This window comes from Artemia sp. Qi Xiang Cuo, chromosome 1, assembly GCF_049724085.1.
Source record: "Artemia sp. Qi Xiang Cuo chromosome 1, ASM4972408v1, whole genome shotgun sequence".
Classification (NCBI taxonomy): domain Eukaryota; kingdom Metazoa; phylum Arthropoda; class Branchiopoda; order Anostraca; family Artemiidae; genus Artemia; species Artemia sp. Qi Xiang Cuo.
Genome location: NC_142794.1, coordinates 55,298,943 through 55,322,214, shown reverse-complemented (window position 1 = coordinate 55,322,214; position 23,272 = coordinate 55,298,943). Strand labels below are relative to the sequence as shown.

The 23,272-nt window shown below is 35.8% G+C and overlaps 1 protein-coding gene across 1 annotated transcript in view; it reads left to right on the top strand.

The window, feature by feature from the left end:
* The window catches only part of LOC148956496 (2-phosphoxylose phosphatase 1), an 86,729-nt gene extending 64,125 nt beyond the window's left edge, over positions 1 to 22,604 (top strand). The window contains exon 5 of the mRNA XM_089108372.1: positions 21,639 to 22,604. Coding sequence (XP_088964498.1) covers positions 21,639 to 22,302 — 664 coding nt within the window. The 3' untranslated portion in view covers positions 22,303 to 22,604. The remainder of the gene's footprint in view (positions 1 to 21,638) is intronic.
* Positions 22,605 to 23,272: the final 668 nt, after the last annotated feature.

Sequence of the window (23,272 nt, the reverse complement as noted above, 5' to 3'; positions counted from 1 at the left end):
GTGTTGGGGGAAAGGAGGGGCGGGGGGGGGGGGCTAGTTGCCCTCCAATAATTGTCGACTATTCAAAAGGTCACTAGCCCTTTGAATTTCCAATCAAATATGCCTTTTTTGTAGTTTCTACGAAACCGCATTCTATAAAAGCTTATTTGCCCCCAGGGTATAACTCAAAACCCGTACCCTAAGGGTTGTGGGAGAGTCTCCTCCTCAATAACTTATTATCTCTGTGGAAATCAACTAAGCTTAACAAAATGGCCATCTCAAAGTTTTGATTGGATGGGTTTGGGGCAATGTTGGGCTTGGGGGAGCCGAGTTGAACTTAAAACATCCTTGGAAAATAGCGAGGGCACGAGTTCATAGAACGACAAATTGATGGTGCCTGTCTTTAAATTTTTACTACAACATCATCTATAAAAACCTGGTTTGCCCCCAGAACTTAACAATATATCCTTACCCCAAATGCTTTGGGGGATTGTTCACATCAAAAATGAATATTCTGTCAAAAAAGCAACTAAGCACAACAAAATAGTTGACTGTAAATTGTCTTTGGATGTTTGCGGAGGGCTAATTTGCCTGGGGCGGGCTAATTGCCCTGAACTCACTGTCGACTAATATAAACAGAACTAGGCCTTTTAATTTCTAATCGAATGAGCATTTTTTGAACTTTTTACGACAACGCCTTCTATACAAACCTTATATGCCCCGAGAGCTTAACTTAAAACCCTTGCCCTGTGGGTTATGGGGGAGTGTCCTCCTCAAAAACATATTTTCTATGTGTAAATCAACTAATCTGAACAAAATGGCAATCTAAAAATTTTGATTGGATGGGATTGGGGGAATGATGGGTGGAGGTGGGGCTAGTTTCCCTCAACTCCCTTTTGAATATTAAAAAGGACACTAGCTCTGTGAATATCCAATCGATTGAGCCCTTTTCAAAGTTTCTACGACAACGCCTTCTACAAAAACCTTATATGCCCGCAGGGCATAACCTACAAACCTTGCCCTTAGGGTTGTGCGGGAGTGTCCTGCTCAAAAATATATTTTCTATGTGGAAATCAACTATGTTTACCAACAGGTCTCTCGCAAATGAGGTAGTGGATGTGTGTGGGGGATGGCGGCGTATGGGGGGGGGGGCTAATTGCCCTCCAATCACTTTCGACGATTAAAAAGGGCACTAGCCCTTTGAATTTCTAATCGAATAAGCCTTTTTTGAAGTTTTTACGACAACGCCTTCTATAAAAACCTTATATGCCCACAGGGTATAACTTAAAACCCTTGCACTATGGGTTGTGGGGGATTGTCCTCCTCAAAAACATATTTTCTATCTGGAAATCAACTACGCTGAACAAAATGGCCATCTCAAGTTTTGATTGGATGTGTTTGGGGGAATGATGAGCGTGGGGGGGGGGGGTTAGTTGCCCTCCTACCACTTTCGACTATTAAAAAGGACACTGGCCCTTTGAATTTCCAATCGAATGAGCCTTTTTTGAAGTTTTTACGACAACACCTTATATGCCCTCAGGACATAAATTAAAACCCTTGCCCTGAGGGTTTTGGGGGGGGGATTTTCCTCCTTAAATACATATTTTCTATCTGGAAATCAACTACGGTGAACAAAATGGCAATCTCAAAATTTTGATTTGATGTGTTTGGGGGAATGATGGGCGGGAGGGGGGGATAGTTGCCCTCCAATCACTTACGATTATTAAAAAGGGCATTAGCCCTTTGAATTTATAATCGAATAAGCCTTTTTTGAAGTTTCTACGACAACGCCTTCTATAAAAACCTTTTATGCCCTCAGGGCATAACTTAAAACCCTTGCCTTGAGCGTTGTGGGGGATTGTCCTCCTCAAAAACATATTTACTATCTAGAAATCAACCACGCTGAACAAAATGGCTATCTCAAAGTTTTGATTGGATGTGTTTGGGGGAATGATGGATATGGGTGGGGCTACTTGCCCTCCAATCACTTTCGACTATTAAAAAGGACACTAGCCCTTTGAATTTACAATCGAATGAGCCTTTTTTGAAGTTTCTACGACAACGCATTCTATAAAACCTTATATGCCCCCAGGACAAAATTTAAAACATTTGCCCTGAGGGTTTTGGGGGAGTGTCCTCCTCAAAAATATATTTTTTAGTTAGAAATCAACTGAACTGAACAAAATGGCTATCTCAAAATTGTGATTGGATGTTTTTGAGTAAATGATGGGCGTGGGGGGGGGCTAGTTGCCCTCCAATCACTTTCGAGTATTAAATAGGACATTAGCCCTTTGAATTTTCAGTCGAATAAGCCTTTTTTGAAGTTTCTACGACAACGCCTTCTATAAAAACCTTGTATGCCCCCAGGGCATAACTTAAAACCCTTGCCTTGAGGGTTGTGGGGGATTGTCCTCCTCAAAAATATAGTTACTATCTAGAAATCAACTACGCTGAACAAAATAGCTATCTCACCGTGTTGATTGGATGTGTTTGTGGGACTGATGGGTATGGGTAGGGCTAGTTTCCCTCCAATCACTTTCGACTACTAAAAAGGACACTAGGCCTTTGAATTTCCAATCGAATGAGCTTTTTTGAAGTTTCTACGATCACGCATTCTATAAAACCTTATATGCCCCCAGGGCATAACTTAAAACCCTTGCCCTAAGGGTTGTGGGGGATTGTCCTCCTCAAAAACATATTTTCTATCTGGAATTCAACTACGCTTAACAAAACGGCTACCCCAAAATTTTGATTGGATGTGTTTGGGGGAATGTTGGGCGTGGGGGGGGGGGGAGTTGCCCTCCAATCACTTTCGACTATTAAAAACGGCACTAGCCGTATGAATTTCAAATCGATTGAGCCTTTTTTGAAGTGTATTCGACAACATCTTCTATAAAAACCTTCTATGTACCCAAGGCATAACTTAAGACCATAGCCCAAATGATTGTGAGGGAGTGTCATCCTCAAAAATGTATTTTATTTCCGGAAATCAACTACGCTGAACAAAATGGCAATCTCCAAGTTTTGATTGGATGTGTTTGGGGAAATGATGGGCTTGGGTGGGGCTAGTTGCCCTCCAATCACTTTAGACTATTAAAAAGTACACTAGCCCTTTGAATTTCCATTCGGATGAGCCTGTTTTGAAGTTTCTACGTCAACGCTTTCTATAAAAACTTTATATTCCCCCAGGGCATAACTTACAACCCTTGCCCTAAGGGTTGTGGGGGATTGTCCTCCTCAAAAACATATTTTCTGTCTGGAAATCAACTACGCTGAACAAGATGGATATCTCAAAATTTTGATGTGATGTGTCTGTGGGGAGGCTAGGCGTGGGGGGGGGAGGGGGCTAGCTACCATCTAAAAAATTTAAAAAATTAAAAAGAGCCATAACCCGTTGAATTTCCAATCGAATGAGCCTTTTTTGAAGTTTCTACGACAACGCCTTCTATAAAAACCTTATATGCCCCGAGGGCATAACTTAAAACCCTTGCCCTGAGGGTTGTGGGGGATTGTCCTCCTCAAAAACATATTTTCTATGTGAAAATCAATTACGCTGAACAAAATGGCTATCTCAAAGTTTTGATTGGATGTGTTTGGGGGAATGATGGGTGTGGGTGGGGCTAGTTGCCCTCCGATCACTTTCGACTATTAAAAAGGACACTAGCCCTTTGAATTTCCAATCGAATGAGCCTTTTTTGAAGTTTCTACGACAACACTTTCTATAAAAACCTTACATGCCCCCAGGGCATAACTTAAAACCCTTGCCCTGAGGGTTGCGGGGGATTGTCCTCCTCAAAAACATATTTTCTATCTGGAAATCACTACGCTGAACAAAATGGCTATCTCAAAATTTTGATTGGATGTGTTTGGGGGAATGATGGGCGGGGGGGGGGCTAATTGCCCTTCAATCACTTTCGACTATTAAAAAGGGCATTAGCCCTTTGAATTTCTAATCGAATAAGCCTTTTTTGAAGTTTCTACGACAACGCCTTCTATAAAAACCTTATATGCCCCCAGGGCATAACTTAAAACCCTTGCCCTGTGGGTTGTGGGGGATTGTCCTCCTCAAAAACATATTTTCTATCTGGAAATCAACTACGCTGAACAAAATGGCCATCTCAAGTTTTTATTGGATGTGTTTGGGGGAATGATGGGCGTGGGGGGGGGGTAGTTGCCCTCCAATCACTTTCGACTATCAAAAAGGGCACAAGCCCTATGAATTTTCAACTGAATGAGCCTTTTTTGAAGTTCCTACGAGAATATCATCTATAAAAAACCTTATATGCCCACAGGGCATAACTTACAACCTTTGCTCTAAGGGTAGTGGGGAATGTCCTTCTCAAAAACCTATTTTCTATCTGGAAATGAACTATGTTGAACAAAATGGCTATCTCACAATTTTGATTGGATGTGTTTGGGGGAATGATGGGCGGGAGGGGGGGGGGATAGTTGCCCTTCAATCACTTACGATTATTAAAAAGGGCACTAACCCTTTGAATTTCTAATCGAATGAGCCTTTTTTGAAGTTTCTACGACAATGCCTCCTATAAAAACCTTTTATGCCCCCAGGGCATAACTTAAAACCCTTGCCCTGAGCGTTGTGGGGGAGTGTCCTCCTCAAAAATATATTTACTATCTAGAAATCAACTACGCTGAACAAAATGGCTATCTCAAAGTGTTGAGTGGATGTGTTTGGGGGAATGATGGATGTGGGTGGGGCTACTTGCCCTCCAATCACTTTCGACTATTAAAAAGGACACTAGCCCTTTGAATTTTCAATCGAATGAGCCTTTTTTGAAGTTTCTACGACAACGCATTCTATAAAACCTTATATGCCCCCAGGGCATAACTTAAAACCCTTGCCCTAAGGGTTGTGGGGGAGTGTCCTCCTCAAAAATATATTTTCTATCTAGAAATCAACTAAGCTGAACAAAATGACTATCTCAGAATTGTGATTGGATGTATTTGGTGAACTGTTGGGCGTGGGGGGCGGGGGGCTACTTGCCCTCCAATCACTTTTGAATATTAAAAAGGGCACTAGCCCTTTGAATTTCTAATCGAATATGCCTTTTGTGAAGTTTCTACAACAACGCCTTCTATAAAAACATTGTATGCCCCCAGGGCATAACTTAAAACCCTTGCCCTGAGGGTTGTGGGGGATTATCTTAAAGGCATAACTTAAAACCCTTGCTCTGAGGATTGTGGGGGAGTGTCCTCTTCAAAAACATATTTTCTATCTGGAAATCAACTACGCTGAACAAAATGGCTATCTCAAAGTTTTGATTGGATGTGTTTGGGGGACTGATGGGGGTGGGGGGGGGGGTAGTTGTCCTCCAATCACTTTCAACTATTAAAAAGGGCACTAGCTCTTTGAATTTTCAATCGAATGAGCCTTTTTTGAAGTTTCTAGGACAAAGCTTTCCATAAAAACCTTACATGTCCCCAGGACATAACTTAAAACCCTTGCCCTGGGGGCTGTGGGGGATTGTCCTCCTCAAAACATATTTTCTATCTGGAAATCAACTACGCTGAACAAAATGGTTGTCTCAAAATTTTGATTGGATGTGCGTGGGGAAATGATGGGCGTGGGGGGGGGGGGCTAGTTGCCCTCCAATCACTTTCGACTATTAAAAAGGGCACTAGTCCTTTGAATTTTCTTCGAATGAGCCTGTTTTGAGGGATGTGGGTTGTGGGGGATTGTCTTAAAGGCATAACTTAAAACCCTTGCCCTGAGGGTTGTGGGGGAGTTTCCTCTTCAAAAATATATTTCCTATCTGAAAATCAACTATGCTGAGTAACATGGCTATCTAAAAGTTCTGACTGGATGTGTTTGGAGAAATGATGGGTGGAGAGGGGGGGGGCAGTTGACATCAAATCACGTTCGACTGTGAAAAAGGGCACTAGCTCTTTGAATTTTCAATCGAATGAGCCTTTTTTGAAGTTTCTACGACAACGCCTTCTATAAAAACCTTATTTGCCCCCAGGGCATAACCTAAAACCATTGCCCTGAGGGTTGTGGGGGATTGTCCTCCTCAAAAATATATTTTTTATCTGGAAATCAACTACGTTGAACAAAATGGCTATCTAAAAATTTTGATTGGATGTGTTTGGGGGAATGATTTGCGGGGGGGGGGCTAGTTGCCCTCCAATCATTTTCAACTATTAAAAAGGGCACTAGAACTCTCGATTTCCAATCGAATGAGACCCCTTTTAAGTTTCCACGACGACCCCTTCCGCATGAAGTGCCTCTGGGAAAAAAAATAATAAAACATTGGAGCCTTATGGCCTTTACTATAGGCAACGCTACAGCGTTGCCTCTGATTACATCAAAATATTTGAGACTGTCAGGAATGAATATCCATAAATAATATGTTATGAATGAATGAATTTTATTAATAATCCGTCTTACAATCAACAGAAAAAGACAGAGCAAACAAGAAAAGAAAACAAAGCAAAACTGACAAGAAAAAACAATTACAAACAGAACGAACTACGTAATAACATTACAGTTTGAGAAGGTGGGCCCACTCGTGGTCCAGCAGCTCTAGGTTTTTCACGTAATTCTGAATTACCTCCTCCCCGGCACTCAGAGGTTAAGAAATTCCATATTTTGCAACAATATGGCAGTTTCTAACAAAAGGTAGCACTTGAAGCAGACATTGGGCATACTTGAAAAATACCGACCATACGTCTTTCTTGTTTCGTGCACTCAGGAGCTTTCAAAAAGGAGAGAGGTACAAGACGTGGGGCAAAGCTACTGCATTATAAAGACGAACCAGATATTTACGGCTTGAATTGCCACGGGTAGTGACAACACCCGCATAGGTGATGCGCACTTTTTTTAGAAAGGTGTTCAATAAGCATAGACTGGGTTTCTCGGAGATTACGAGCAATCAGCAGGCCAAGGTACGTAATGTGACTAGACGGTGTTATGGTAATTCCACCAAGCCTGACTGTAGCATTTATCTTCAGGGCAATTAAAAAACAAAACAGCAGACCTTTCTACATTAAACTGCAAACCAATATCAGCTTAACTTTTTCTAAGGCGCGAAAAATTATTTTCTAATGGAGAAAGCAACCGAGATAGATTTAAAAGATCATCGACAAAACCCAGAGTGACAAGTCAATATGCTTGAAAATATAACTCAGAGAAATAACCTGTTGTGCATCATTAACACTGTTATTATAAAAAGTAGGAAACGCTATAGCCCCTTGCTTAATTGCCTTTTGTACGGAAATCTCCCCACTAAGCTCACCATCTTGCAAACGAACACGAAGCTTGAGGTTCCTATACATATCACGTAGTGACCTTACAAAGAAGAACGCACACCTCGCTTACACAGCTCTACGAAAATCTGGGCATGAATCCCAGAGTCAAAAGCTCTCCTGGCATCATACTGACCTAAGATGAAAGTTTCTCGCGAGAGATGAGCATCATGTAATATGTTAGCAAGAAGATAAAGTACATGGGTACACCCGAGGCCTTATGCTTTTCGAAAATCAAACTGGTGTGGAGGCATCTCACACTTATCATAAATCTCATCAAACACAACAATCTCGAATAGTTTACAAAATACTGAAGATATCTTTACTGGCCGATACAAATAAGGCTGTTCGGCTGGCTTCCCCTTCTTTAATATCGAGATAACCATACCCACATTAAAGCAACTCGGGACTATACCTTGTGTGAAAATAATCTGAAACAGAAGGGCAATGTGATGGTAAAGAATATAACCTCCCAAAGAAAGATGTAGAGCACAAATACTATCGCAGCCTTTCGAGTATACCTTTTTCAGCTTCTTAACGGCCTGGAAAATTAAGACCGGTGACACTCAGAAATCGTTGAAGGTATCGGTAAGCATAGAAACCAGCTCATTTTCGTAATTAGACTGCAGAACTGGATCAGGCGCTTTGAACTCGGTATCAAAGTAAGCACTCCACTGATTAGCAGAAGTATTAGACGTAGGCTTAGCTTCTTCAGGCTTAGACCGAAGCGACCAAACAAGGTTCGGATTCTTACTGAGCTTTTGCGCAAAATTTTCTTTGATGGTTCCACGGTGGGCATCTAACGCTCTATTGAACTTTCGTTAGTATGGATTCGAATCTCGTTCACTATTCCACTCCGTGGCTTCCCGCTAGCATGCCAAACTTTCAGCCACAGTTTCGGTGATGCATAAGCCATCGCTAGCTCCGGATTACTAGACCACCCTTTCACCTTCGATCTATTACGGATGTGACACTGCAACACTCTCCGCGACACTCAGAGCATGTGATATTTATTCACAGTACATGTTTATCTGCAGACGTATTTCACTTTCACTGCAATACCAGTTTGTATTTCTCTGCCTCAGATGAAAGGGAACTTTTATTTTACTCAGGATATCGTCACAAGTAGCCGCAAAAAGATCATTCGACACTTGTTTCCAGTCAGTGTATACTCTCCATTGGGATTTGCACGGACTCGACAACTTTGGACAGTCAGTGTCATGGACAAGGACCAAGGCAAATGGCCAGAGTATGAACCACCAGCTGCAACTTTTACTTAGTCACTCACTGAGAAGTTCGTTAACCCATAGTCAAGATTTGAGACGGTGTTGGCAACACTGATAAATGTATAAGCTTTATCCTTAAAAACGACATTTAACTGATCAGGAAGAGAACCTATAACGATTTCAGTCCTTTCAGATTCGGTATTAAGTAGGTCACATTTGAAATCCCCTATTAATAGAACTTTCGTATTCCCAGAAATTTGAGCCTTCACAAAACTGCTTAGCTGAGTACACGCAGCCGTGACCTTGCTGTCCGAGAGGCTAGATCTATAAATAGTAGGAAGATAGACGTTATAATCACAGTATCGCGAAGTTTAACATCGAGGAAATGTTTACTTGATGCTAAGAGTTCAGCCTGAAGAGACTTTCTCATCAAAGTGGCTAAACCACCAGATGGCCGACCTCTGGATTTCATACGTTCAGCTGGCCGAATAAAGCACTGGAGTAAACTTGAGCAGGTTAGTATTGTCCTCGGAAAGCAGATGCTCTTGTATACAAATTACTTCATCTGTTAGGCTCATAGTATCAAGCTGAGCTGTTTCTCAAGTGCTATCCCGTTTATAATCCAAGACAGAATACTACACATTTTGAGAGCTTGATCCGTCTTTCAAGTTTTTTCTGTTATCAGGACAGGCATAGTGATAATATGTGTGCCTAGTTGAATTGGAATTCAGGCACCGACTAGGATTTTCAAAAGGGTTCTCAGGGGAGCTTGTGTGGCCAGTTTCCCCACAGTGGCAACAAGTTTCAGCTTCCTTACAGTCCGCTGCTATGTGCCCCACACGATGGCACCGATAACACCGTCGAGGCAAAAAGCAGAATTCTTCTAGAAGCAATAGTTCGAAACCAATTTTAATCGGGTTCGTTATGGCAGCGGACAATACACTTTTTAGAGGGGTAATATATTCTAAACGATTGTGAATTGCCGCACTGCGAATTGCGGATTGCTTTTTCACAGTCTTTTGACAGACTTTTCAGAAGGTCCTCCGTCACGTTGCTGGGGAGACGTTTCACTATACCGATGAACTGGGAATTAAAAAGTCGATTTTCAATTTTATGGGTCCTTTTGAGGGCAGCCGAGACTTTTTCTGCTGCCTGCTTCGACGAGACTGACAGCTGTCATTCCTTATTTCTTGTCTGAGCACTGCATCCGCTAATGCTTTATCACCCAATGCCAAGCTTGTTAGAAATTCCTTGCGCTTTCCTGGACCGTCTAAATCAGGAGGCATATTCTTCACGACAACCGAGAACAGTGTTTTTTTCACATTTGGCGATTTATATACTGACGAGGAGACTGTAAAAACACATAGCCCGAAATAAAAATTGTTTTCAGTAAATCAAATGACGCTCTGATCTCTTTAAGTCATAGTGGGCCTGAGCCCTACTGCTTTTTGTGGTAATTTCTGTTCGTTTTGGGTTTCATTTATTTCTTGATAGTTTTTCTAGTCGTCTTACGCTTTAATTTCTATTTGACGTTATTATATCCTCTTCCTTGGTTTATGTAGCTCTTTACTTATCTTTAAAAAACCTTATTTGTGGAAATCTTTTTTTTGAACATTTTCCTAAGTATATACGTTTCTTGCTCGAGGGTGGGGGGGGGGGCTTAAAATAAATTAATGGTTTTCTGAATAATTAAGAAACTGTATTTTGATGATATCAAGTGAGATTCTGGTAATACTGTGGAAGATGTTGACAATATCAGGCAGGATTTTGATACGCCTTGCTGGGTTTGATTCTTGACTGCCGCAAACGACGATGTTTGCAAAAAATATGTCAATCTAGTCAATGAAATTCAGTAAATTTTACATATTAGCATGAGATATCCTATAATTTTATAAAATATGACAAATATGTGACCTTAATAATATTGTTATTGACAAGTCTGCTTTGTAAAGTAAATTGTATATAATAGCATAAAAGTATTTTGATTGTATCTAAATCCCTCTAGTGTGACAGGTGTGTCATTTCAAGTATCCAAAATTGTAATTGAAAAGTCTGATTTGCTAAAATGATGAATATGATCTAAACAATCTGTGTTATGACAGAATTACCATATTTATCAAGTTTGATACCTAAGGTTCTTCAACGATTTAAAATATTACTACTCAGAGCAGAATATATTTTACAAATACAATGTATGGTTTTGATTGTCTGCCTTGCCGAATTTGATTCTTGGCTGTCCCAAAGAAAGATGTTTAAGCTCAGAAATATGTCAATATAGTTATTTATTTAAATTAATTTCATATATTGGCCTAAGATGTCCATGTCCAATGATTGTATCTAATTTCACAGATATTTCTTCCATGCATGGTTAATTGTCCTGAACTATGATTCGTTATGACTGATCATGTTTGATTAAGCTTAACCAATTAATTATGAAAAACAGTTTCTTGATTATAGTTATTTCTAACCATGTAATAAAATGTAGGTCACATTACACTTTTAAGACAGGACGCGGGGTGGAACCGTTAAGGACAACAAATGGGGGTTGCCATAACAGGACATTGTATAATGCAGTGAAGTGTAACTGATAGAAAGTTTGTATCTCTTAGCTTCTACTCATGCACGTTATGCATATATAATGCATAACGTGCACCGGGCACTCATCATAGAGGGCCCGGTGCTTTCTGATTTAAGGAAAAAATACTTACATGGGATTGTTTTGCTGCTTCCTGGTATTTTACAAAGCAGTAATCCAACCACAATATTTCGTATTGGTGCGTACATAGAGAAGGGATTAGAAAGAAGGAAAAGTTTATAAATTTAATTTATATTTGTTATTTGGAATTACTATTATTCTCTTGATAAATTACCATTAGGTATTTTTTGCTATGTATCATGTTTCTGTGTGTTTCGTAATTTGTTCTGTTGGTGATTTCTTTATTTTTCATAAATTCTTGTGTGTATATGAGTAGAGTGCATCGTATGGATTTGCTTGAGGCCCTAGGAATCGCTGTGCTATTTGCTTGAGGCCCTAGGAACGACTTTCTATAGACGCCCTAGGAATCACAGTGCTGTTTGCTTGATGCTCTACACCTTTTCAAAGAGAGTGAGTATCCCCTCACACCTATGTTATACTTCTATGGGTTTATTTTCCTTATAATGCATCAATTGATATAGAGGGTACAAGACTTGGCAGACATATTTTTTAAGTTCAATAATCAGAAACTGGAGATTATGAAATTGCGTATTCAAAGGTGGTCTCTTTGTAAAAATACTAATTTTGACCCGGAGGCCTTATAATCATGTTTTTTTTTTGTTAGAATTGATTGGCATATGGCTTTATATCACTTTGCGTAAAAGCTAACTCTATTTGCGAAAAAGGGTATAGCATTTGCGAATTGGACTGTATGAACGATATTAATTTTTGATTGAATAATAGGGACGTGAATGATCCTAATTAGTGATCGGATCGTATGAAGGTGAAGAAAAAGGGTTAAACTGATTAGCAGTTAAGGTAACTCCGAAGGGCTTGTTAACTCAGGCAATTTGTTATAAATTTGGAATAACATCAATCTTTGAAAATAGCTAGCGATGATAGAATGACCTTGTGACTTTACCTAGCTTTACTTCTTCGATGTGTCCTGTATAATACACAAGAGATGTTCGAACAGTGTTATCAATTACTAATATAGTCCAGCGTTATAGTATACTAATATGTTAATACTAATAAAGAAGTAGATAATAAGAAAATAATTATCATAAAAAAATTCAGAAGAATCCACAGAAATCCTTACAAATCAAGTAGTGAGGTATACATAAGTATAAACCGTCAAGGATCATAAGCACCAAGAAGATGGAACATTTTAAGAAAATTTGTTCACATGATAGTGTTATTGTAGCATTCAATGCTGACAAGGAGAAATATTTAAACTATGAAATAAGTACAAGTGATAACCCTATCGGAATCGTATGCTTGCGTTTTCAAGACAGTAAGGATTTAAATTTCTTTGGAGTACCAAAAAATTCCACTCTTATGATGGTGGATTGGCGAGATTGAGATCTCCTGAGATAATTGCACTCAAACAGAATGCCAACATAAAAATAATAGCTGATGAAGAGGGGCATCTTCTTGCTAGTGCTTGTGGTAACATTTTTCCCAGTGTTAAGCCATATCGTCAGCTTTCGGGTATTAGTATTCAAGGGAAGATCAAAAGAAGAATAGCCTACTCTTCTACTAATATCATAAACCATATCTTGTCTACGTGTCGAAACTGTTACCTATGTCAAAATAATGTTGTAATACACAGTGAAATTGCCGGAAAAATAAAAAGGGCATTGGCAGAAAATATCACTAAGGAATATAAAGATGAATCGATGAAAAACAAAGTACCAGCAAATGTTACTACCATTGATCAAGCAGTCAATGAACCAAATAATACCAAAGACGAAACGCATATTGAACCTTTCGATAACACATCTGTAAAATTGTGTATGACTCAAAATGGAATAATGAATATTCTACTGATTACGAACTAAGAGAAGACAATAGCTATAGTATCAAGAGAGAACATGGTGAACCATTTTATGGAACAGATTCAAAATGTCCAAAGTTGATCATTGATATTAATAATGTATCATAATATATTTTTGTATTAATATTCTACATGGCATTATTTCATTAAAAATATATTATGTATTACATGGTTATGTGTTTATTATTTTTAGAGTATGCCAGCATATCAAACGTTTAGAATGTCTATTAAAACATAGGAGATGTAAGAAAAGGAATTTGCATACATCTATTGTCACACACATGGGATAACCTTGACAAAATCTAGGTATCAGAATAAATAATTTATTTATCAACATCTGTTGTTGGATATGTTATTATGAAAAAATTGTAAGTAAGTAAAAAACTCTTTCTTGAATTCCACCTCTTGGATACACAATGCAGACATTTCATTTTAGAAATTATGGAAAAATTGTAAGTAAGTAGCAGATTATTTCTTGAATTCACCTCCTGGATAAATAAAAAAGACATTTCATTCAAGAAATTATGACAAAATTCTAAGTAAGTAACAAACTCTTTATTGTTTTCACCTCTTGAATACACGATGCTGAAATTTCTTTCAAGAAATTATGAAAAAATTGTAAGTAAGTAACAAACTCTTTCTTGAAGTCACCTCTTGGATACACAATGTAGAAATTTCATTTAAGAAACTATGTAAAAAAAATGTAAGTAAGAAGCAAATTCTTTCTTGAGTTCGCATCCTTGATAAACAAAAAAGACATTTCATTCAAGAAATTATGACAACATTCTACGTAAGTAACATTCTACGTAAACTCTTTATTGTTTTCACATCTTGGATACACAATGTAGAAATTTTATTCCAGAAATTATGAAAAAATTATGAAAAAAATTCTAAGCAAGTAACAATCTCTTTCTTTAAGTCCCCTCTTGGATACACAATATTGAAATTTCATTCAAGAAATTATGAAAAAATTACAAGTAGGTAACAAACTCTTTATCGTTTTCACCTATTGGATACACAGTACAGATATTTCATTCAAGAAATTATGAAAAAATCTTAAGTAAGTAACAAACTCTCATGAAGTCACCTCTTGGATACACAATGCAGAAACTTCATTCCAGAAATTATGAAAAAATTCTAAGTAAGTAACAAACTCTTTCTTGAAGTCCCCTCTTGGATACGCAATATGGAAATGTCATTCAAGAAATTATGAAAAAATTGCAAGTAGGTAACAAACTCTTTATTGTTTTCACCTCTTGGATACACAGTACAGATATTTCATTCAAGAAATTATGAAAAAATCTTAAATAAGTAACAAACTCTTTCTTGAAGTCACCTCTTGGATACACAATGCAGAAACTTCATTTAAGAAATTATGAAAAAATTGTAAGTAAGTAAGTAAGTAAGTAACAAATTCTTCCTTGAATTTTCCACCTGGATAAACAAAAAAGACATTTCATTCAAGAAATTGTGACAAAATTCTAAGTGAGCAGCAATCTCTTTCTTGAAGTCCCCTCTTGGATACACAATACGGAAGTTTCATTCAAGAAACTATTAAAATATTTGTAAGTAAGTAACAAACTCTTTATTGATTTCACCTCTTGGATACACAATACAGATACTTCATTCAAAAAATTATGAAAAAATCGGTAGTAAGTAACAAACTCTTTATTGATTTCACCTCTTGGATACACAATACAGAAATTGCATTCAATAAAATTATGAAAAAGTTGTAAGTAAGTAAAAAACTCGTTCTTGAAGTCACCGTATATAAGATACGGAAATTTCATTCAGGAAATTATGAAAATATTTTTAAGTAAGTACCAAACTCTTTATTGATTTCACCTCTTGGATACACAATACAGATATTTCATTCAAGAAATTATGAAAAAATTGCAAGTAGGTAACAAACTCTTTATTGATTTCACCTCTTGGATACACAGTACAGATATTTCATTCAAGAAATTATGAAAAAATTGCAAGTAAGTAACAAACTCTTTCTTGAAGCCACCTCTTGGATACACAATGCAGAACTTGCATTTAAGAAATTATGAAAAAAATTGTAAGTAAGTAAGTAACAAATTCTTCCTTGAATCCGCCACCTGGATAAACAAAAAAAGACATTTCATTCAAGAAATTATGAAAATATTTGTAAGTAAGTAACAAACTCTTTCTTGAATTCAACGTTTGGATGCACAATACAGAAATTCAGTTCAGGAAATTATGAAAAAAAATTGTAAGTAAGTAACAAACTCTCTTGAATTCTTTTCCTGGATACACAATACAGAAATTTGATTCAATAAATTATGAAAAAATTGTAAGTAAGTAAAAGACTATCTTGGAGTCACCTCTTGGATACACAGTGCAGAAACTTCATTTAAGAAATTAGGAAACAAGTGTATGTAAGTAAGTAACAAACTCTTTCTTAAATTCATAGTTTGAATGCACAATACAGAACTTTAATTCAGGAAATTATGAAAAAAAAACTGTAAGTAAGTAACAAACTCTTTATTGTAGTTACCTCTTGGATACACAATGCAGAAATTTTATTTAAGAAATTATGAAAAAAATGTAAGTAAGTAGCAAATTCTTCCTTGAATTCGCCACCTGGATAAGCAAAAAACACATTTCATTTAAGAAATTATAAAAAATTGTAAGTAAACTCTTTATTGTTTTCACGTCTTGGATACACGATGCAGAAATTTCATTCAAGAAATTATGAAAAAATTCTAAGTAAGTAACAATCTCTTTCTGGAAGTCCCCTCTTGGATACAAAATGCGGAAATTTAATTCAAGAAATTATGAAAATATTTGTAAGTAAGTAGCAAACTCTCTATTGATTTCACCTCTTGGATACACAATACAGATACTTCATTCAAGAAATTATGAAAAAATCGCTAGTAAGTAATTCACTCTTTATTTTTTTCGCCTCTTGGATATACAATACGGAAATTTCATTCAATAAATTATGAAAAAATTGTAAGTAAGTAACAAATTCTTTCTTTAAGTCACCTCTTGGATACACAATGCAGAAACTTCATTTAGGAAATTATAAAAAATTGTAAGTAAGTTAGTACCAAATTCCTTTTTGAATTCGCCTCTTGGATAAACAAAAAGAAATTTCATTCAAGAAATTATGACAAAATTCTAAGTAAGTAACAAACTCTTTCTTGAATTTGCCGTTTTGATGCACAATACAGAAATTTAATTCAAGAAATTATAATATCTCTTGGATACACAATACAAATATGTCATTCAAGAAATAATGAAAAAATTGAAAGTACGTAACAAACTCTTCCTTTAATTCTCGTCCAAGATACATAATACAGATTCTTCGCGCATGATATTATAAAAAAATGGTAAGTAAGCAACAAATTGTTTCTTGAACTCACTTTTTGGGTACACACTACGGAAATTTCGTTCAAGAAATTAGGAAAGAATTGTAAGTAAGTAAGTAACAAAATCTTTCTTGAATTCAACTCATGGATACACAATACAGAAATTTCATTCAAGAAATTATCGAAAAATTGTAAGTAAGTAACAAACTCATTGGATACATGGGATAACATACATAAGATCCAAGTTCTATTTATTTTGACTTTATGCAGTATTACGTTCAATTTAGGTTAGATCGGTTATAGATAGCAGCACACCCGCTCAGACACACAGTCAGAGTGAGAGAGATATGCAAAAAGCTGGGGTAATTCAGGTTCACTTAGAGTGGCGCCACTCTAAGTGAACCTGAATTAACCCAACTTTTTGCATGTCTCTCTCACTATGACTGTGTGTCTGAGCGGGTGTGCTGCTATCTATAACCGGTCTAACCTAAATTCAACGTAATGATGCATAAAGTCAAAATAATAGAACTTGGATCTTATGTATGTTATCTGATATATCCAATGAGTTTGTTACTTACTTACAACTTTTTCATAATTTCTTGAATGAAATTTCTGTATTGTGTATCCATGAGTTGGATTCAAGAAAGATTTTGTTACTTACTTACTTACAATTCTTTCCTAATTTCTTGAACGAAATTTCCGTATTGCGTACTCAAGAGGTGAATTCAAGGAAGAGTTTGTTACTTACTTACCATTTTTTTTCATAATTTCATGAGCGAAATGTCTGTATTGTGTATCTACGAGGAGAATTCAAGAAAGAGTTTGTTATGTACTTGCAATTTTTTCATAATTTCTTGAATGAAATTTCCGTATTGTGTATCCAAGAGGTGTATTCAAGAAAGAGTTTGTTACTTACTTACAATTCTTTTATAATTTCTTGAATAAATTATCTGTATTGTGTATCCGGGAGGAGAATTCAAGAAAGAGTTTGTTACTTACTTACAATTTTTTTCATAATTTTCTTGAGTGAAATTGCTGTATTGTCTGTCCAGGAAGCGAGTTCAATAAGGAGTTTGTTTGCAAATTGCTTTCATAATTTCCTGAATTAAATTTCTATATTGTGCATCCAAACGGCGAATTCAAGAAAGAGTTTGTTACTTACTTGTAATTTTGTCATAAATTCTTAAATGAAATGTCTTTTTGTTTATCCATGTGGCTTATTCAGAAAATAAATGGTTACTTACTTACTTACAATTTTTTCATAGTTTCTTATAAAAAGTTTCTGCATTTTGTATCCAAGCGGTTACTTCAAGAAAGAGTTTGTTACTTACTTACAATTTTTTCATAATTTATTGAATGAAATTTCCGTATTGTATATACAAGAGATGAAAACAATAAAGAGTTTGTTACTTACTTGTGATTTTTTCATAATTTTTTGAATGAAATTTCTGTATTGTGTATTCAAGAGGCGAAGTCAATAAAAAGTTTGTTGCTTACTTACAAATTTTTTTATAACTTCTTGAATGAAATATCTGTACTGTCTATCAAAGAGGGGACTTACAGAAAGAGATTCTTACTTACTTAGATTATTTCATAATGTCTTGAATGAAATTTCTGCATCGTGTATCTAAGACGTGAAAACAATAAAGAGTTTACTTACGATTTTTTCATAATTTCTTAAATGAAATGTCTTTTTTCTTTATCCAGGAGGTGAATTCAAGAAAGAATTTGCTACTTACTTACAATTTTTTTCATAATTTCTTAAATGAAATTTCTGTATTGTGTATCCAAGAGGTGACTTCAAGAGTTTGTTACTTACTTAAGATTTTTTCATAATTTCTTGAATGAAATATCTACACTGTGTATCCAAGAGTTTAAACAAATAAAGTCTTTGTTTCCTATTTGCTATTTTTTCATATTTTTTTGAATAAAATTTTCATATTGTGTATCCAAAAGGGAGCTTCAAGAAAGAGATTGTTACTTACTTCCATTTTATTATAATTTCTGGAATGAAATTTTTACATCGTGTATCCAAGAGGTAACTTCAAGAAAGAGTTTGTTACTTACTTAAGATTTTTTCATAATTTCTTGAATGAAATATCTGTACTGTGTATCCAAGAGGTGAAAAAAATAAAGTGTTTGTTACCTACTTGCAATTTTTTCATAATTTCTTGAATGAAATTTCCATATTGTGTATCCAAGACGTGAAAACAATAAAGAGTTTGTTACTTAGAATTTTGTCATAATTTCTTGAATGAAATGTCTTTTTTGTTTATACAGGATGCGAATTCAAGAAAGAATTTGCTACTTACTTACATTTTTTTCTCATAATTTCTTAAATGAAATTTGCATTGTGTATCCAAGAGGTGACTTCAAGAAAGAGTTCGTTACTTACTTACAATTTTTTCATAATTTCCTAAAAGAAAATTCTGCATCGTGTATCCAAGAGGTGAAAACAATAAAGAGTTTGTTACTTACTTAGATTTTTGTCATAATTTCTTGAATGAAATGTCTTTTTTATTGAAATGTCTCTCTTGATACTATAGCTATCATCTTCTCTTAGTTCTTAATCAGTAGAATAATCATTATTCCATTTTGAGTCATACACAATTTTTACAGGTGTGTTATCGACAGGTTCAATATGCGTTTCGTCTTTGGTATTATTTGGTTCATTGACTGTATGATCAATGGTAGTAACGTTTACTGGTACTTTGTTTTTCATCGATTCATCTTTATATTCCTTAGTGATATTTTCTGTCGATGCCTTTTTTATTTTTCCAGCAATTTCACTAAGTATTACAACATTATTTTTATATAGGTAACAGTTCCGGCACGTAGACAAGATATGGTTTATGATATTAGTAGAAGAGTAGCCCTTTCTTCTCTGGATCTTCCGTTGAATGCTAATACCCGAAAGCTGACGATATGGTTTAACACTTTGTAACATGTTACCACAAGCACTAGCAAGAAGATGCCCCTCTTCATCAACTATTATATTTATGTTGGCATTCTCTTTGAGTGCAATCATCTCCGGAGATATCAATCTCGCATATCCACCATCATAAGAGTTGAATTTTTTTGGTACTCCAAAGAAATTTAATTCCTTACTGTCATTACAATGCACGCATACGTTTCAGATAGTGTTACCACTTGTACTTATTTCATAGTTTAAATACTTCTCCTTGTCAGCATTCAATGCTACAATAACACTATCATGTGAACAAACTTTCTTAAAATGCTTCATCTTCATGGTGCTTATGATCCTTGACGGTTCATACTCATATACACCTCACTACTTGATTTGTAAGGATTTCTATGGATTGTTCTAAATTTCTTTATTAAAATTCTTTTTTTTGCCATCTACATCTCTCTGAGTATCAACTTTTTAGTATACTATAACTTTAGACCCTATGTTAAATTGACAACACTGTTCAAACGCCACATGTGTATTATACAGAGCACATATAAGAAGTAAAGCTAGGTCAAGTCACAAGGTCATTCTATCATCGTTAACCATTTTAATAGATTGATGTTGTTCCAAATTTATAACAAATTGCCTGAGTTAACAAGCCCTTCGGGATTACCTTAACTGCTAATGAGTTTAACCCTTTTTTTCCACCTTCATACGATCCGATCACTAATTAGGATCATTCACATCCTTGTTATTCAATCAAAAATTAATATCTTTCATAGAGTCCAATTCGCAAATGCTATACCCTTTTTTGCAAATAGAGTTAGCTTTTACGCAAAATGATATAAAGCCATATGCCAATCAATTCTACCGAAAAAATATGATTATAAGGCCTTCGGGTCAAAACTAGTATCTTTACAAAGAGACCACCTTTGAATCCGCAATTTGACGATCTCTAGTTTTTGGTTATTGAACTTAAAAAAATATATCTGCCAAGTCTTGTACCGTCCATATCAATTGATGCATTATAAGGAACATAAACCCATAGAAGTATAGCATAGGTGTGAGGGGATACTCACTCTCTTTGAAAAGGTGTAGAGCATCAAGCAATTAACACTGTGATTCCTAGGGCCTCTATAGAACGACGTTCCTAGGGCCTCAAGCAAATAGCACAGTGATTCCAGGGGCCTCAAGCAAATCCATACGATGCACTCTATTTATATGGCTCTTGGGCTTTGGAAATACACGATCCATCTATCTATCTATCTACACTGTTCACATATACCCATGCCTGGATGTTTCAAGTAACTAAATAGAGTTCCGATAACTTGATTTTATTTGTAAAAACATACGTAAAGAATTCTAAAAACAAAGAAAAGTAGGAAAAGATCAACACTAGTAGCGTGAAAACTTTACACAATCAATATAACCATTCCAGATGTCTTTCTAGATAACTATGATACATTTAGAAGTAACGAAAATGCTATTTTCCATGGGTACAGGTAGAATGCGACCATGGGAAGCATTATAGCCACAGGTAGGGGTGACTATCGAAAGCATTACAGCCACAGCCAGGGCTCTTTCGAAATCAATACAGCCACTGTCGGGGGGACATCGGAACCATCGCAGCTACAGTCAGGGTGACATCGGAAGCGTTAAAGTCACAGGTAAGGTGCTGTCGGAAGCACTAAAACCAAAGACAGGGCACCATTGGAAGCATTAAGAGCATACTACTGTCGTTTTAATGGTTTCATTTATTTATTGAAGCTGCATCATTACTTTTATATTCTGTTAGTGGAGATTGCGAGAATTCTCTGTGTAATGCGTAGGCTACATAATATGATAAGATATTAACGAAAAAGACTAGAAAGAAGCAGTGAATTTGCTGCAGAAATTCAAGCTTTAAAAGTGTAGTTTTGTAGTTTTGTTGCTATTGCGATTATTATTTTCAGATTTATAGTACTATTGTACGCCTAATGATCCAATCAGAACTGGTCAGTTTTATTGAAAGAATAATCACATCTCTGCTAAATCGATAATAATGCATTCTATGAATTTTAAAGTGAATTTTGCCGTTTGTATGTTTTGAGAAAGCAATCCCTGAATTTTGAAATATAGTTGCAAAACAGTGTTTTTGTAGAAAAAAATCAACAAAGCCTCCCAACGTTTAATGTTTATTGGAAAGATCAGGTATAGTTCTTTTAATAGTTACATATTTTGCTAGGAGAGACATGGTGGTTTTGAGCATTTCATTAGTAAGACTGATTGAGTTTCGAGTCTCATTAGCTTCTCATAGTTTGGGGTATGTTTTGCTGTTCACGTGGAAATTTTCATGAAAAATTATATTCAATAATAAATCAGAGAACTGATTGTGTGACTGTTTCAGGCATGCCTTGATGTTAACTAAGCTGCTTGGACCTGCAGAGAAGTCAACTTTAAAACGGATGGGTCATATTCTCTATGGAACAGAGGGTGCAAAAAATTTGGGAACAAGACACGTCAAAGATGGGCTTTTGACGTATATTTGCCATAATATCACCTTGCCATGTTCTGTATCCGATAAATGCATAACTAATGCTAACATAGCCACTGTACAATCTTATTTGATAAAGGAAAGCCGTGCAACTCTATCTGGCAATGTATTCAAGCAAATGGCCTTACTGAAGGCATATGGAATAATCCAACGAATTATGCTATATGGTGTAAAAAGTCTTGATGCTCATAAAAAATTAGAGAGTCCAATGTTTTTTGTTTACTCTGGGCATGATATGACATTAGAGCCTTTGCTATCCACCTTAGGTTTATACGGGGGCTTACCCCCTAGTTTTGCCACTAATTTATTAGTTGAATATTATGTAGATGAAAATTTCGAAGTTTTCCTTAAGTTTGTTTTTAATGCTGAAGAAGTAACCGAGAATGTTGTTTATTGTGATGATCTGCCATGTTCGCTATACAAATTGAAGTCTAATTACGAAAATGACTTTAAGAATGTCTTTGGAACGTCAAATTTTCTCAAAATTTGTAACAAACAATTTGAAGAAATGGTATAAAAACGTGAAAAAATAAGGTTTATTACAAGTCATGGTAATTCCCTTGTATATACCTGAAGAGGACTGGCAGAGCTCGTGGGGTTTGTTTCATAGTATCTCGAGAAGTGCTAAAAAAAATGCCAAAAGATAAAGAGGTAAAATATAGTCAAACGCAGAAGTTATTCAGAAGGTCGTTGACAAGGCGAGCTGAAATCCCCTCGTCTCAATAGCCGTTTTTTTTCTCCATAATTATGCTTTACATATTTTATTAGTTCTATTTTTTACTTATATCAGACAAAAACAAAGATTTATGTGTCTATTTATCTGTTATTATTTTTAAATGTTGCTTTTAAATACTACAAAATGGATAAGCCGAATTTAAAAGCAGTCGTTTGGAAGATAAAGAAAGTTTCTTTATCAAATAAATAATTTGTTTAACGATTATATCATAGAAATTGTGGAATTGAATAATAGAGAAAAATGTACATAGTTAGGTATTTTGTGAAAGTCTTTTAGTACTGTGTTCAAATGACCGAAGCAAATTATGGCAGGGATGGTAGATATTAAAATCTACTTTTTTTTAAAGATTTTGGTGAACTTGATGAAAATGGAAATCCTTACGTATCTTATATAGTTCCTACTACATTATCACGCTTCTAAGCTGCATTTCATGGAGAACAATATGTTTTTGAAAGTTTTATTTTTAATAGGGATATATCTAGGATTTTTTTTTGGGGGGGGGAGGGTATGATTTGTTTGAGGATGGGGTTAAAAAAAAATTACAAAACGCATCAAAGTTTTCTTATATGCATTTTCGTAGTTTTTTTACGAGTAGAGTTGAAATTTTGGGCAGGGGGAGGAGGGAGGGGGCTGAAGACCGGTAATACCCTTCACTCCGGATGCTTTATTTTGCTTGAGAGGCGTTACAAAAAAAAAAAACTTTACAAAATGTGTCATTTTTTACATTTTCGTAGCTTTTTTGAGAAACAAT